Below are 14928 nucleotides of genomic sequence, written 5' to 3' on the forward strand. Positions count from 1 at the left end.
TGCCGCCCACCCCTGGAGGGCAGGTGGCCTGTGCTTTCCTTGGGAGCCCTGAGCGCGGGGCATCGAGTGATGAGTTGGTTTCCCTCGGTTTTGCGCGGTTTGGGGAAGCCAGGCTGCTGTGCGTGACGTGCGTCCCTCTTGACGTCTGGGTTCATCTGCGCTGGTACCAGCTGGATCAGTCCGGCTGCCTACTCTGGGCCACACACTCTTGGACGACGCAGAGCAGGTCTGCTGAGAGCTCTCAGGCCAGCACACAGGCAGATTCATGCCAGCTGCCTCCTGTTCTAGCTCATTTTAAGGCTGGACAAGAAAGTGAGGATTTGAATACTGACAGCAACTCAAGAGATCAAATCAGAAGAGAAAATCTATTAGAAAATCTTAAACAAATAGCTTCTCCTACTTCTGGCTTAATTACAAACAAACTCTACCATTAAAGTATAACTATAAGAGTTATTATTACCTATAATATTTTATTAATCATAATTGTCTATTTTTTTAAATCATGTAATACACACACAGGCCTTTCCATGTTTCTTATGAAGGAGCAAGTGAACTCTTTCCCAGGTTAGAACTTGGCACTGAAGGAGAGGTTTGGGACCGGCCAAGGCCATGCTCCCTGGAGGATGCGGCCTGAAGATGTCAGATGCAGAGAGAGTTGCCCTCAGACCTCTAATGGGGTTGTGCAAGGGTGGCCCCCCGAGGTGAGGCCTGGCGGCACGACACGAAGAGGGCACAGCCAGCGTGAGGGTGGCCGGTCCGGCCCTGATCCCCGGCCCTGGCCCCCTTGACATGCGTCCCGATTGGGAGGTGCTGTGCCCTGGGCAGAGGGGGTGCACAGCCTGGCAGGGCGGTTCTCCGGGGCTCTCTGGGCGCTTCCCATGATGCTGCCAGCTGGGATCCTGGGATTGGGCTCCGTGATCACCACGTTCTCTGCACCGGTTTGCTCTCAAATATTTAAACATCCACCTGTAAGCATTTAAGTGCTCACATTCTTAATTCAAATAACACCAGGTGCGTACATGTGGAGTACTGTGTATTCAAATAAATAGTCTAACAAATTCCACATAAGTAAGTTGGCAAATTCGTTTCACGTCATTAAGCAGATTACACAGTTTAGGGACTCACAGAATTCATTACACCTTCTGAGCCTCCAGGAGGCCGAGCAGAGGCGGCCGCGCCCCCAGAACGTTTGCTGACGGTCAGGCGCGGCCGGCACCCTCCTCTTCCCGAGGTCTGATCCCCACGTTCAGCCTCCTCCTGGCGGCCGCCCCTGTCCAGCCATTTCAAGGATTTTGTGTTGTGCCCAGCCCCTCATAAAGCAAGTAAATTTCATGAATCAGCTCCCAGGGCAGAGGTGTTGCCGCCAGCCCCTCCCTCCCCAGGGGAGGGGAGATGGCTGGGACCACCGTCCCCCTAAAGGCACTTCTGCTGAAGGGAGTCCCCACGTGGCTCCTGCCCTCAAGAACCAGACGTCACCAGCACTGTCCCCGAAGTCCCCCGCCAGGTCTCAGCTGCGTCCGGCACGCCTGTGTCCCTTGCACCTGGAGCCCACCTGTCTCCCTCTGTCCCCTGTGTCCTGAGGACCGTCCCCTCTGTGGCCAGTGGTGACAACCCGCCCCCCCCCCGCCCCCTGCCAGCCTGAGAACAGACCCAGTCAGGAGACACCCGAGAGGAAGAGGCTGTGCAGAGCCCAGGCGCCGGGACCACGGGCATGCGGTCGTGCCAGCCTGCTGTCCCCAGCACCGAGGGCCCAGCAGGGGAGGCTGCGGTCGGCGTCTGTTCGCTTGTTCAGTGTTGGTTTTGTGTCGTTTCAGTCTTGCCCCAGAGAGGAGGCCAGTCTGCCCAGGAGGCCGGCTGCGAGCTGGGCTGGCGCGTCAGAGGAAGGACCGGCGTCGTGGGGACCTGTGCAGGGCTCCCGTGCGCGCTCCCTCTGCACGGCCATGTGTGCCCGTGCGTGCGGGTCACTAAGACTCTGTCCTGCCCGTTCTCTGCAGGAAGACGCAGCACAGCTCCCTGGACCAGAGCTCCCCGCCCCAGAGCGGGGCGTCGGTCTCCTACAGCCACCCGGTCCTGGGCATGTACGACGCCAAAGATGACTTTCCTCTCAGAAAGACAGGTCGGTGCAGGGGCTGCAGCGGGCGGGGAGGGGGTCCCAGGCGGGGAGGGAAACCTGTACGAGGAGGGAGCTCACCGTGTCCTGGGAGGCCCCTCAGGTGCGCGTCTCAGGTTACGTCAGCAGTTCCCTCACGGACCAGAAGGATAAGCGTGTCAGACACAAGCAGGGCTCCCAGGGCGCTTGGATTTTCTCCTAGCGGTGGTGGTTTAAGCGGCAACGCCTTTTAAGAAAAATCAGATGGGCCGTGGGCCGTGCGTTAGGGCGGCCAGAAGGCCAGGGGCCGGAGGAGAGGTGTTTCCGGAAGCTTTGCCCCCGAGAAGTGAGGGCCTGGGCTGCGGAGGGCCAGCTGCCCTGGTCTCAGAGGTGGCAGGTGGAGCCCACGGCCACAGGGCCGCGTGGGAGATGCCAGGCGCCTGCTTCACGGAATGGGAATGTGCGACACAGCTTTTTCTTCGTGAAGACGAATTTTGTTTCCTCCAAAGGATTTTGGTCCATTCTGGACAGAAACGCTCTAAAGCAGCTTCTTCACCCTGGGGATGAGGTATTGGGAGCAGGGCCGGAGGCTCCCCTGCCGCTCTGTCCTAAGGACAGAAGACGTGGGGCCTCTCGGGGGGCAGAGCTGCGCCCCGGAGAGCACATGGTGTAGCAAAGCCCGAACGGGAGCCGGAGGTGAAGGGAGGGGGAGTTCAGCTCAGCCTCCGTGGACTTGACCCCAGCACAGGTGTGGGGGGCAGGGCCCCCAGGGTGCAGTGGGTCGGCAGAGGCCCCCCACCCCGCCCCCCGTGTCAGAGGGGAGGCGTCTGCCCACGTGGGGGGGGGTTTCATCCAAGGTGAAAGTGCAGCTTCTGTCCTCTTCTCTCCAGTTCGAGTGCCCGGCTGTCACCCATGGTCCCCCAAGAAGGGCGTGGGCTTCACCCTGAGAGCCTGCGGGCTCCGTAGAAAGGGGCGTCTGTCGGCCCCCAGGCCGGCTCCCCCAGGTTGCCCTCCATGCCCCCCTTCTGGAGCCTGGGCTGAGATCAGCCACGCTCCAATCAGCGAAACGGGGGCCTGTGCTTGGGAAGACCCTGGGCGAGGAGACAAAGGCCGCGCCTGCCCCGGGAAGCCTGGCCCTAGTGGGAGCGCAGCCGGGGTGGCAGGGCTCTGCGCGAGTGGGCGCCAATCCTGCAGCCTGGCGGGCTCTCCCGCCTGGTTTGCAGCTCCGTGCCCCAGGACAGATTCCTGAGGCTCTCCTGGCCTCAGTCTCTCATCAGTAAAGTGGGTGCACTGGGCGCACCGTGCTTCCTCCCACCCTGGGCGTGGCAGGCGTGGTAGGCGTGGTGCCCACGGCCCCTGGAGCAGCAGACTCCGGCTCCTGGCCGCCGGGTGGAGCCGTCCCCCTCCCTCAGGGCCCTTCCTCTCTGGAGAGCACACCTGTCCCTTCCCCCGAGGGAAGCAACTGTTCACAGGAAACACTGGTTGGTTGCTGAGATACGGGAAACGTGACGGGCTTCTCTCCATCGCTGGCTGAAGCCGCCCTGCTTCACGAGGGACAGCTCTGCAGTCAGCCTGGCCCTCACCGTCCAGCGTCCTTGGCAGACAGCCTCGCCAAGCGAGTTTGCACATCTGTGAAATGGGGCAGCAGTGCCGCTACTTCGGGGGGGAGATCCGTTGTGGGGCTGCTGCCTCAGAGGGCAGGTCAGGGGGCGGGTGGGGGTCAGGAGCAGAAGGGAGGATTTGGCCGCTCGTGGGCCGTGCGCACAGCCTCCAGTGAGGCCACCAGGGACACGGAGCCGCGCCCTCCAGCCCCTCCCCCGCCCTTCCCTGTCAGCGTTCCCTCGGGGGTGGCAGGGTCCGGTTTGCAGAGTGAGCGTGGGGCATACCTGTGGCCCGTTTTACCCAATCCAGTCACTGAAGACCCCTCAGTGAGCCTTTACGGCCCTGCTGTCAGCGACTGCTGTCCCAGTGGTTCCTTGACGGCCCCAGGGGACAGTCCAGGTCTGCAGGGAGCCGTGTGTCTGTTACCAGCTCAGGGCTGGCAGTGGCCCCTGGGTGGACACTCGCGCTGGGTGCCTTGCCGAGTCACAGTACAGTAAGCCGGGGTCCTCTGGGTTCCTGGCACTTAGCCTGCAGGGGGTGCGCTCACTCCGAGGCAGTGCCGCGTGCCCGAGCCCAAGCAACGGCTGCCGCCCGCCTGTGTCTTCCCTGCGATGAGTGAGCGAGCAGTGGCCGGCGCTTCCTGGGTGCCAGGCCCTGAGCTGCTGTGGCAGGCGGGGGGACGGGCCACAGTCCTCAGCCTCCTCCAGTCCCGCCAGAGGAGGTGAACGGCAGGGTCCAGGCCCAGGGTGGACGTCAGGTTCCGCCTGCGGGGCCCGGCCAGGGAGGGGCCCCGGGCACGTGGAGGGCAAAGCTAGGTTTTCACCCCAGTACAGATAGAGTGGACCGAGGCCCCGTCTCAGGTCTCTGCAGAGGCCCTGGCCCCACCCCTCAGCCTGCACCCCAGCAGGGCCTCCACCGCCTGACAAGGGTCTGCCGGAGGCAAGGCGGCATGCAGCAGCCGGTGGAGAGCGGGGTGTCTCTGATCACTGTGGCCACATGTGTCAGTGAGTAAGCGAAGCTCTCCCTGCCTCCTGGTGAGCTGAACAGTAGTTGTACTAGTTTATTTTACGTCCACGTGTAGCGTGGGTCGAGGTCACCAGGGAGGAGGTCACAGCCGCCTTTGTCACATGTGATGCTCGTCTCTGCAGTGTGGGAAGGGGCCGGTCGCCGCGTGGTCCATGTGTTGTTCTGTTGCAGTTTGCGGAACCCGTGGCATCCTGGTGGCCTGGGCAGTGGTGGGCAACACCCGCACCGGGCATAGTTGTACCTGGGTGTCTTTTATATGAGTCAGGTACAGGGTGGTAGATGCCCTGCGGCTGTTGCTCAGGGCCGGACCAGGGAATCGGCCCTTTCTGAGCTGCCCGGGCGGAGAGAAGGGGCTGGAAGCTGCCCGGCTGGAAGCTGCCCGGCCCCCTCCGCTTCCAGCCCCCGCACGGGGCTTTTGTACTGGGCTGTCTTCCATCAACTTTGTGCTCATTAAACAGTAGGTGTGAAAGTGCTCAGAAGGTTTTCAAAAAGGCTTTGTTGTGCTTTTCCAAGGAAACTTGCAGAGATGGCAAGTATGGTCAAGTACTAGGCAGTGTCTACGCTGAGAAGGGCCTCGCTTCAAACTTCGATTTCAATCAAACTTGGACTCCTCCTCACTTGAGAAGTGAGACCCTGAACGAATCTTTTTCAGACACGCACTGTTCGTATCTGAGCTTGATGGCCACCTGAAATACGCTGTTGAAACTACTGAGTAGGCAAGAGGGTGTCGGAAAATACCAGTCCTAAGCATCAAGTAGAGTGCTTTGTTAATTAAAAATCCCAGAAGGAAGGCGTACATACGACAAATTAGAACATAAGTAGAACGCACACATGTGCGTGTTACCCCCCAGAGACAGCTCCCGTTACGAGTTTGGCATCTCTCTGCGCAGATGTGGTCTGTGCCTGTGTGTAGGGTGTGCATCTGTGTGTGTGTGTATGATGTGTACGGACAGTCTCTTTGTCAAGAAAAACACCTGCTTTGCCCTTTGGCTGCAACTTTATTTTTCAGTTAACACTGTATCGTGGGTGCCACTCCATTTCAATGTATCAAGAGCAGCACCTTTTTCTATATTATCCCAACATGCGAAGATTACAGCAGTTGTAACAGTTTTCTAGTTTTTATTTTGCCCACAAATATAGGTCCCTTTGCTCACTGTTTTTGTAGGATAGACTCCTGAAAATGGAGCTGCCAGTTCAAATGAGTGTGCGTAGCGTAAAGAGCCGAGCACGCGGGACCCTGCCAGCCGCTTAGGAGAGGCCCCTCCCCCACGTCACTCGTAGGGTCGCTCGAGCAGGTGTGATGGGTGCGGAAGTCACAATGTCTCTGATGTTTCAAAGAGCAGTTCTGTCATCGCTAGTGGGGTTTGGGTGTCTCTGTTTACTTTCCATCTTCCCTACCAGGGAGTAAGCTGAGTGCCGTGTTGCAGAACCCCTCTGCCGCGCTCCCACGGCGCAGGGTGGCCGACGCTCCTGAGACAGGCAGCAGGGGTGCCGGCCAGACCGTGTCTCTCTTGCCCACCCCCTGTGCCCAGCGTCTGCAGCCATAGCGGTCACACAGGGAGGGGCCCTAAATGTCCGGTGTTTAAAGGCAGCTCACCCCATCGCTTTTCTGTCAGCTGTTTTTTTTTTCCTTGTTGCTTTATACGTTTATACCAATCCTGTCTCTGTCATGTATGCTACAAAAAATTTTAGTATTCTAGTCTGTCTTTTGTCTTTCTAGAGTTCTCTTTTTATTGTTATCGAGGGAAATAAATGTCCGTAAATCAAAGAGCCGCGCAGGCTCACTCGGGGAACAGCTGAGCCACCCCGCCCAGCCCTGCCCAGCCCTGCCCCAACCCTTTCATTTGCTTACTTTCCTGCGTGCCCGGGTTGTTGTTGTTTTTTTGATTGAGGTACTGTTGATGTACCGTATTGTACACTGGACAGTTTTTAAAGGTCATATTCCGTTTGTCGTTACTATAAAACGTTGGCTGTATTCCCCATGTGTCCCTGTACTTGCTTTCAATTCACCCCCACGCTTTGGCAGATGGGGGAGCTGCTCTTCCAGGGCAGGTAGTCCGCAGCTCTGCTGCAGCCCGGAGGCCCCCCGCGGCCCCTGGGCCCCGCTGCACGGTGTCCTGGGAGCCTCGGCCTCTCTCCCCTGGACTCCACGTGCTCCTTTGTGTGTGGTCTCCTTCATCTTGGTGGTGCAGCTCTTCCAAGCTCTCTGAGAAATGGCACGTGGAATGTGAGTTCTTTGAGTCCTCACGTGCTGGTAAATGCACTCATTCTGGCTCCCACGTGATGCGTGATGCGGTCGGGTCTAGAAGCCACTTTCCTTCAGGACTTTCAGGTCTCTCATCTTGCCCCGGGAGTGGGCCCTGCAGAACCCGACACTGCTCACAAGGTAGACCCTTGGGCCCTGCAGCTCTGAAACCTCCCCGGACACCCCCCGGCGAGGGGCTGCAGGCCACAGCGAGCCCACGCTGACCATTTTGGGCACTGGGTCTCCTCTGATGCAGCAGCACACCTCCAGTTACTTTGCCAGTGATCTTCCCTGCTCCGTTTGCTCTGTCCTTTCCTGGTGTTTCTGTTAATTTGATGTCGGACCTTTTTACTCCCAATTTTCAGATTTCTCAACTTCTTCTTCAGATATCTCCTTTCCGCTCTTTCACCTTTGTTTGAAGCGTCCTTCACTGTCCTTTCAGGATTCCCAAAAGGGCGGCTCTGAGCACACACACACGCGCGCGCACACACACACACACACACACACACACACACACAACTCTCTGAACTCTGTGCCGCTGCCCCCGCCACGTGCTGGGCACCCTCGGTGGCTCCATCTCTGCTTTCCTCACTCGCTGCTGGGCGTGATGTCAGGACACGGCAGTGTTGCTTCCAGACAGCCTGACCTCAGTGCCCCTGAGAGGGGCCCCCACTGGGGCCGGGGGCCGCGCGCTCCCTGTTGTGGGGGCTGCACCGCCCTGGATCTCAGGAGCGGCTTCCGTCCCCGGGCCGGACCTGTGTTTGTGGAAACCCTGTGTCGGTTCAGCTGAGATCTTAGTAGGAGGAGGGTTGTTGTTTCCTTGCCTGTTAGTCTGGTGGGGTTTGGGCTTTCTTTTTTCTTTTTAAATAATGATAAAGAAGCTCAGTGTAGAAATAGAAACAAGTGAAATATGAATCTACAGTTATCTCCACAACGTAAAAACAGTCTTAAAGACAATGGAGGTGGATCCTCTAGCCGTGGGGAAGGCGGCCTTGCAGTTGGATCCTCTCCGTCTTTCGACATGAAAGTCTTGCCAGCACCTAGCTTCATACGCAATATGCTGCAAAGCAGAGGGCGTCTCTCCCAGAACCAGCGCCTCCAGAGCAGGTTGAGCCTCTGGGAAGGGCTGGCACCTTCCTTGCCCATCTTTGATTTCTCTGGGGAGCGTCGTTTAGGGGGCCTGCTTCTCTCCTCTTCCCAAGATCCACAGAGCAACCGTCCTTTGCCTCCCAGCCTCCTTCGGGGTCACCCGGCAGCTGGGACCCCCAGCCCTGCCTGCTGTGCTCCACAAAGGGCAGAGTCACAGTGGCCGTGAGACACACACATGGCCCGGTTCTTATAACCCAAACCAGCTTACGTCCAATTCTGGGGGGCATTTGGTTATGTTGCTTGTTGCTCTAGACAGCAGTAAACTTCCTGTTCCAGAAAGATTAAAAACAGCAGGGTAGCTGATTAAAAACAAAAACAAAAGGTAAAAACTCTCCAGTTTGCAAATCCACAAGTAGCAGAAGCTTGAATGTAGTTGAGCAAAGCCTCGGAACACACGCGTCTCCTGGGTGGTGGTCTCACCACTGCCCTGGACTCCCGAGCTGCCTTCCTGTGTCTGGAGGCCACCGGGAGGGCCCGGCTGTGTGAGGCCGCCGTCTTCCCAAGACGGCCCACCCCCAATGTGGGACTGGACTGGCCCGGGGGCGGGAGTGTCTGGGCTCCAGGCGCAGAGGCTGGGACCACCGTGGGCTTCAAGATGCGGGTTTGCAAAGGGCTCCACACACACAAGCAGAGCTGTTAACCAAACCAAGCTAAGCACCTGTGCCCAGGGGTCAGGCGAACACCTGCAGGCAGCATGGCTCAGCCTCTCGCCGGGGCGGGTTGACCTTAGCACCCTCTCGGTGGCCGGGAGCTCCAGTGGGCAGCTGGCTCCTGGTCTGTTACGCGAGGGAGGAATTTGTGGTTCTCAGGTGAACGGGAAAGTCTGCACTGTAGGGGTAATAGTAACATTCGTGGCCCAGAGCCCCCAAACCATCCCCGATGGCCGGGTTTCCTCGCAGCTACTTGTAAATGCAGTGGCCGCTGCAACATGTGTGTAACCCTCTGTCCGCAGACGGTTCACTAAAGGCATCAGGTGCACTTGCGTCGGTGTTTGGACTGATGGATGGGGCTGGACGTCTTCTGCCCGAGGCCTCGGGTTGCCGCCTTGCTCCAGCCTGGAACAGTGCATCTGTGTTAAGCTAATATTTACCCAATGAGCATATTCTTACACTGCCCACGAGATAACCGTGACCCCAGCTGTGTCTGCCTGCTTGTAATGGTGTCTCCTTTCCGTGCAGCATCTGAACCCAATCTGAAATTACGCTCCAGGCTAAAGCAGAAAGTGGCTGAAAGACGGAGCAGCCCCCTGTTACGCAGGAAAGATGGGCCAGTGGTCACGGCTCTAAAAAAGCGTCCTTTGGATGTCACAGGTATGTTCGTGCCAACCCGGCTGCCCTCTGAGAGGCTCTCCTGTGCGCTGTCCCTTCAGCACCGAAACCTGCCTCTGCGCATGTCCCCATCGCCGCCCGCCCCCTGCCCCAAGGGCTCTTGTGCCCGCAGTGCCAGCCCCGGGAGTCCCAGGGCCACGGTTGGCACCCCAGCAGGGGGTCTCAGGCCCGTCCCTATCGCTGTACGGCGTGTCCTGTTCCCGACCTTGACCCAGCGGACCTTGACCCCGCCGGGCAGGTGAGAGCAGTCAGACCTCCTGACGTCACAGGAGACTTTCAGGAATTTTAAGTGGAGGCTTCTCCGAAGGTGGGGTTTTAACTGATCCTGCCCTCTCAGTGGTGAATGCCACGTTTCCTCCCTGCCCCACTGCCCATTAAACAGTGTCTGAACCGCTGGAAAGCGTGAGAATTTTCCTGGGAAGAGTGGGACGGACAGGGGCGGGGGAAGGAGGAGGGAGCTTGGGAGTTTCCGAGTCTCCGTTCACGCACTGCTCTCGGCCCCCACCTAGCGGCCGACTCGGGGGAGCACACCCACCAGGCAGAGCCCCGTCCTGGGATGCACCCCACTTCCCGACACACACCCCAGTCCCTAGGGCGCACCTCACTTCCTGGGCGTGCACCCCAGTTCCAGAGGGTGCACATCCACCAGCCCTAAAATCACGGGACAAAGGGGCTGCTCAGGCGGCCTGGTAACAGGAGGGGCGGGACCACGTTTGCACCAAGCGCAGGGTTTGGTGGGAAAACCAGGGCTCTCGGCAGCGTCCTTCAGAGTCAAGTTCCCAGGGAAGGAGGAGGGGCTCCTGGGTGCTGGTGCTGGTGAGGGGCCGGGAACCTCACCCTCAGATTTGAGTCCAGGGTCTGGGATGGGATGAGAGTCGGAGTGCCCTCACCCCTGTCCCGCAGCCCGGGGCTGAAACCCCTAGTCCGAGGGTCTGCCTCTGGACTTCGTGGGTTTGTGTGAAGCGGAGCCTGAGGCCTCATGCCCGGGGGCCCATCTTTGTCATCGTGTGCTCATTCTGGTAGAGAGATCAGGGAAGGGTGTCACCTCAGGATCCTCTGCCCGGGGGATTCCGTTCAGACTCGGGCCTCGAATGAGTTAGAGCGTGTGTCTCACCACACGTGGGCCTCGTCTCTCTGGGGGATGCCAGGCCGCGGACGGCGGGCCCCTGCGTCTATTTCCAGTCCCGCCTCTGGTGGGACGCAGTCCCCGGCGGCTTCTTTCTGAGCGCCGGCTCTGGCGTCCGTGCTGTCAGCCTGTGACTGTGTCAGGACCGGGCTGGGCACCAAAATAGTGAGCTGCGTGCTCACCTCCAGGGAGCTTCCAGTCTAACTCCAGAGCCCAGACGTCACGCGTGGGGCAGCTAACGCACCACACGTGGCCCCAGCTTGGCCCTGGGCTGTGTTACCCAAAGAGGGCACCACGAAGGCAGCGGGGCAGGGCAGCGGTGGAGGCCACGCCGGGCCCGGGGAAGCTCGACGGGTGAATGCAGGCAGCACGGAGATGAGGGATGGATTTCCCGGCCAGCACACCTCCCGGCGGCTGGAGAGGCAGGATGCTCTGAGCAGAGCTGGCTTTCCACAAGACTGGAAAATAAGGAGTTCCAGGCAGGGAGGCTCCCAGAGAGAGCGGGGGCACCTCCCCCGGGGTACCGGGGAGGTGGTGAAGGTTCCTGAGCAGGAGAGGTGCACAACGTCGCCGAAGCAGCTCCGCCGGCTGGTACAGGGGGACGGCGGTGAGACGGGGGCCAGAGGTGGCACTGAGATGATGGTGAGACAGGTCCCGGGACGTGGCAGCGTCACTCTGCCTGTTCCCAGTCCCTCGTCAAAGCCGTGCCCATCAGGGAAAGCAAACGAGGGAATCAGCTGCCCCTCCAACACCGTCCAGAGAAAATTGCCGTCAGCATCTGAGCATGTTTCCTTCCAGTCCTTCTTCTGTGCATTTGTCACACGCCCTGCGTCCACTTGTATCCTTTCCTCCCCTGACGTTAGTCACAACACTTGCTGGCACCTTTAATGGTATCCCATCGTGCTGATGCAAATAATATCGTGACGGTTACGCATTTATATTTATTTTCTTAGACCAGATTCCTTGAAGTGGAATGAAAAAATAATCAACGTTCTCGAGTTGAAAACGGGTGAAAAGTTGGAGAGATAGTATATATATTTTTTTATTGCCCCCGGAAGTTGTTGCGCTTTCGCACACACACCTAGGAGAGCGTACCTGCCGATGCTGCTGACACAGGCCCGCTTACAGGAAGGGGGAGGGCCTCACCATGTGGGCGTCCGAGGCAGGGGGATGGCTGCCGTGGGGGTCGGGGAAACAAGCCCTGTCTTCACGCGTGAAGTGTGACACCTGCCAGCCCAGTCAGGGGGGTGCGTGTGAATGGGACTTCACTGGGTGGAGACCAGGCTCTGGATCTGGTGGGAGGAAGGAGGGGAGCCGGGGCCCGAGTTCACCATCAGCGCCCTGGAGGGCGGGGCGGGCCCTCAAGTGGACAGAGTCACTTGCCGCCAGGGTGTCCCCAGGGGGACCGCTGCTTGGTGGAGAGGATGAGAGCGCTCACGGTCCCCTGGGTTGAGGGGGTCGTGCATGTGCCCCTGGGGTCAGGTCTCCTTCCCCGAGTGAGCCGGGCCTGTGGGGTTGGGCGCTGGGGTATGGGCACTGCCATCCACACCAGCACCCTCAGCCTTCTCACTGTTACCCCGAGTTCGGCTGGACTCAGGTCTCAGAGTCGGCCAGGCCCCGCGGGCAGCTCCGTGGTCTCGTGCGCTGGAGGGTGGCCTGCTGAGCGCCCTCGGCGTGCCAGCTTAGGCAGGTGGCCCAGGCCTCCCCTCCTTGAGCCTGGGAGCCCACATCAGGGCAGAGTCTTAAGTCAGCAGTGCCCGTGGTCAGTGAGTACTCAGGAGGCAAAGGCAAATGGCTCAGGCCGGCTCCCTCTGGAAGGTCTTAACCAGAGGCTGCCATTGATAAACAGCGTTCAGCCAGACAAGACCCTCCTGTTACGTCACGTGTTTGCACACACAGCCACAGTGGCTCCTTTGGAACTGAGGGGCAGACCCGGCTGGGACACACGGCCGCCTCGGTCCCGGCCCCGATGCGTGGGCTGGGGCCACCCCCCCCGTCACAGCTACCTGGAGAGTGTCTTGGGGTGAGTTTTCAGATAACCCTAATCAATGACAGAAGCCACCAGCTGCACTCTCCCTTGGATGTTTGAAAAATGCAAAGATTAGCTCAAAGCAAATGTTGACTGAGGGGGCTCTATAAGCAAGTACAGTGAATCTGACCTTCCCCTGTTCACAGTCATTTGGCCTCTGTGTTTTCTTGCCTTTTGTTGTTAGAATATCAGTAAGTGTGCAGGGTCTCCTTTTCTGGGGTTTACGATCATCTTGAGACTTTTCAAAAGGGGAATAAAGTCGAGAGTGTGCACAGCTGAGAAGGTGCCGGTGGGGCCTCCACGAGCCACAGGCTTGCGAAGCTCACAAGGGGTCGCTGGCAAAGCAGAGCAAGGAATTGGCGCCATGGCCCTTGTTGGGGGCCGTGGTCCTGTTCTTCCTTGCTGGGACTTCTGCCGTCAGCCAGCTCAAAGCAGAAGTGCAGCTCAGGGCCTCGGAAGCGGTGTCCTTGCCTGACCTGAGTCAGGCTCACAGGTGTCTCTCCCGCCCCCAGACTCGGCCTGCAGCAGCGCCCCGGGCTCCGCACCCAGCTCACCCAACAACAGCTCCGGGAACGCCAGCGCGGAGAATGGGATCGCGCCCGCCGTCCCCAGCGTCCCGACCGAGGTCAGTGCCCAGCGCGCCTGTCCACATCTGGTTTTTTGGCTCCAAAGAGCAGTTTCCAGCTGCCCTTCAATCTTGACTGTCAGGGGCAGCATTTCAGAAGCATCTCAGGAACCAGGAGCCTCTGACCACAGGGTCAGCGACCCTCACCTCTGCCGGTCAGAGCCCAGGGCGCTACAGGTTGGGAGGGACGTTCGGGGAGAGCTCTCTCTGGGGGGCTGCTCCGGCCAGGTGGAGGGGCCCCAAGGCTGGCTGCAGGTCGTGCCCTGGACCAGACCTCGGTCAGGGCCATGTTCCGGGCCGGAGGTTCCAGAACCTTTGCTCCACATGCATTCATTTCCCTCCTTATTCACTTTCTCTCCCCCGGCTCATCCCACAAGTGTCTCTGGAGCTCCTGCCTTGTGCCAGCCCTGTGCCAGGCACCCTCCCCCCCAAGGGCCGGCTTCCAGTCGTCTCTCCCGTGCCCACTGGGATGGGCAGGTGCTGACCGGTATCTGGGGCCCAAGGGCGGGGGCGACCGCAGGGGAGCCGGCTGCACACCTCGTTTCCCTGGACTGAGCCAGCGGTGCCGTGTCCTTTCTGCTCAGACGGTCCTGTTGACTGCAAGGTTCTCATGAGGTTTTTTACGTTCCTTCCAACGTACAGGAGGCTATAATTTATCGAATACTGGTATTTACTTTCTTCCTTAAATATTTAGAAATGAGTCCTGCCCTTCCAGAGGGTTGACAAGTCTTAGTTGGAGGACGCAGGCACACGTGTCCACTCCATTTTCATTTCCAGTTTCTAGACACTTAAGGTATAAGCAGATTTTTAGAACTAAGATGACTGCTGGAAATGATTTTGTGCTACTGCCTCTAGCCTGCCGAATCCCCATTTTCTTTTATTCTTTTCCTTTATGTGCTACTTCTTTTATTACCTGTGCATTTCAACCTACCGGTTTAAATACTTGTTTACATTATTAGAAGTTTTAACAACGCTTCTCTGTGAGTCTGAGTTCACAGCTGAGGTCTACCTGTAATCAGCCTTAGAACTTGGCCTAGAAATCGCTCCCTGGAGTGAGATGTGAATGCTGGGTGTGGCTTGTCAATCGCTGTCGTAGGTCCTGATTTTATCTAAAACGGGCAGTTAGGTACCTAATGGTTCATATTGTAGAGACGCCTTATTTGGGCGGATGCCAGTTTAAATTATGTGTTAATTTTTACAAATCACATGTTAATGTAAATTAAGCTACTGCAGATGAATAGATGTCAGAGGATTCACAAGAAATGTGAAGAGCGCAGTTTTCATGTTTTACATTAGATAGTCATTGTAATCATGGGGGTAGTCTTTGAAAATTTGATGACGATTGGATGTCCTTTGTGGATTTCAAGTATAGTTAGAACTGGACATTCTCTCTGAGAGCTCCATTCTGTCTGCTCTCCTTCTCCAGTCCAGAGGTGAGATGGGGTGCTCATGCGGGAGCGAGGCCCACTGGCCCGGCGCCCCCTTTCCCTGCTTGACTGAGGGACTCTCAGCATCCTCCACCCCTCCCCCGCCCCGCTTACATGGAGGAAGCAGGGCTCCCCTGACCCGTGGACAGCCTCTTCCCAGGGGAAGACATTCAGCCGATGCCGAAAGCCAAGTGTGATTCGGGGGCGTGCAGAGGGCATGCTGCCCTGGCCCTGGCCTTTCTGGGCAGCTGGGCAGCTGAGAAGCACGTCCTAGGGCAGATG

At 58.5% G+C, this 14928-nt stretch overlaps 1 protein-coding gene across 3 annotated transcripts in view; it reads left to right on the forward strand.

Moving 5' to 3' along the window:
• Window positions 1–14928, forward strand: part of HDAC4 (histone deacetylase 4) — a 284915-nt gene that overhangs the window by 201142 nt on the left and 68845 nt on the right. For all 3 annotated transcript variants that reach the window (XM_027116793.1, XM_027116797.1, XM_027116794.1), the window contains exons 8-10: window positions 1995–2116; window positions 9290–9421; window positions 13107–13219. In XM_027116793.1, the coding sequence (XP_026972594.1) occupies window positions 1995–2116; window positions 9290–9421; window positions 13107–13219 (367 nt within the window). The remainder of the gene's footprint in view (window positions 1–1994; window positions 2117–9289; window positions 9422–13106; window positions 13220–14928) is intronic.

This window comes from Aethalodelphis obliquidens, unplaced genomic scaffold (genome assembly GCF_003676395.1).
Source record: "Aethalodelphis obliquidens isolate GAN/ISIS:26980383/991018 unplaced genomic scaffold, ASM367639v1 scaffold2, whole genome shotgun sequence".
NCBI classification, from domain to species: domain Eukaryota; kingdom Metazoa; phylum Chordata; class Mammalia; order Artiodactyla; family Delphinidae; genus Aethalodelphis; species Aethalodelphis obliquidens.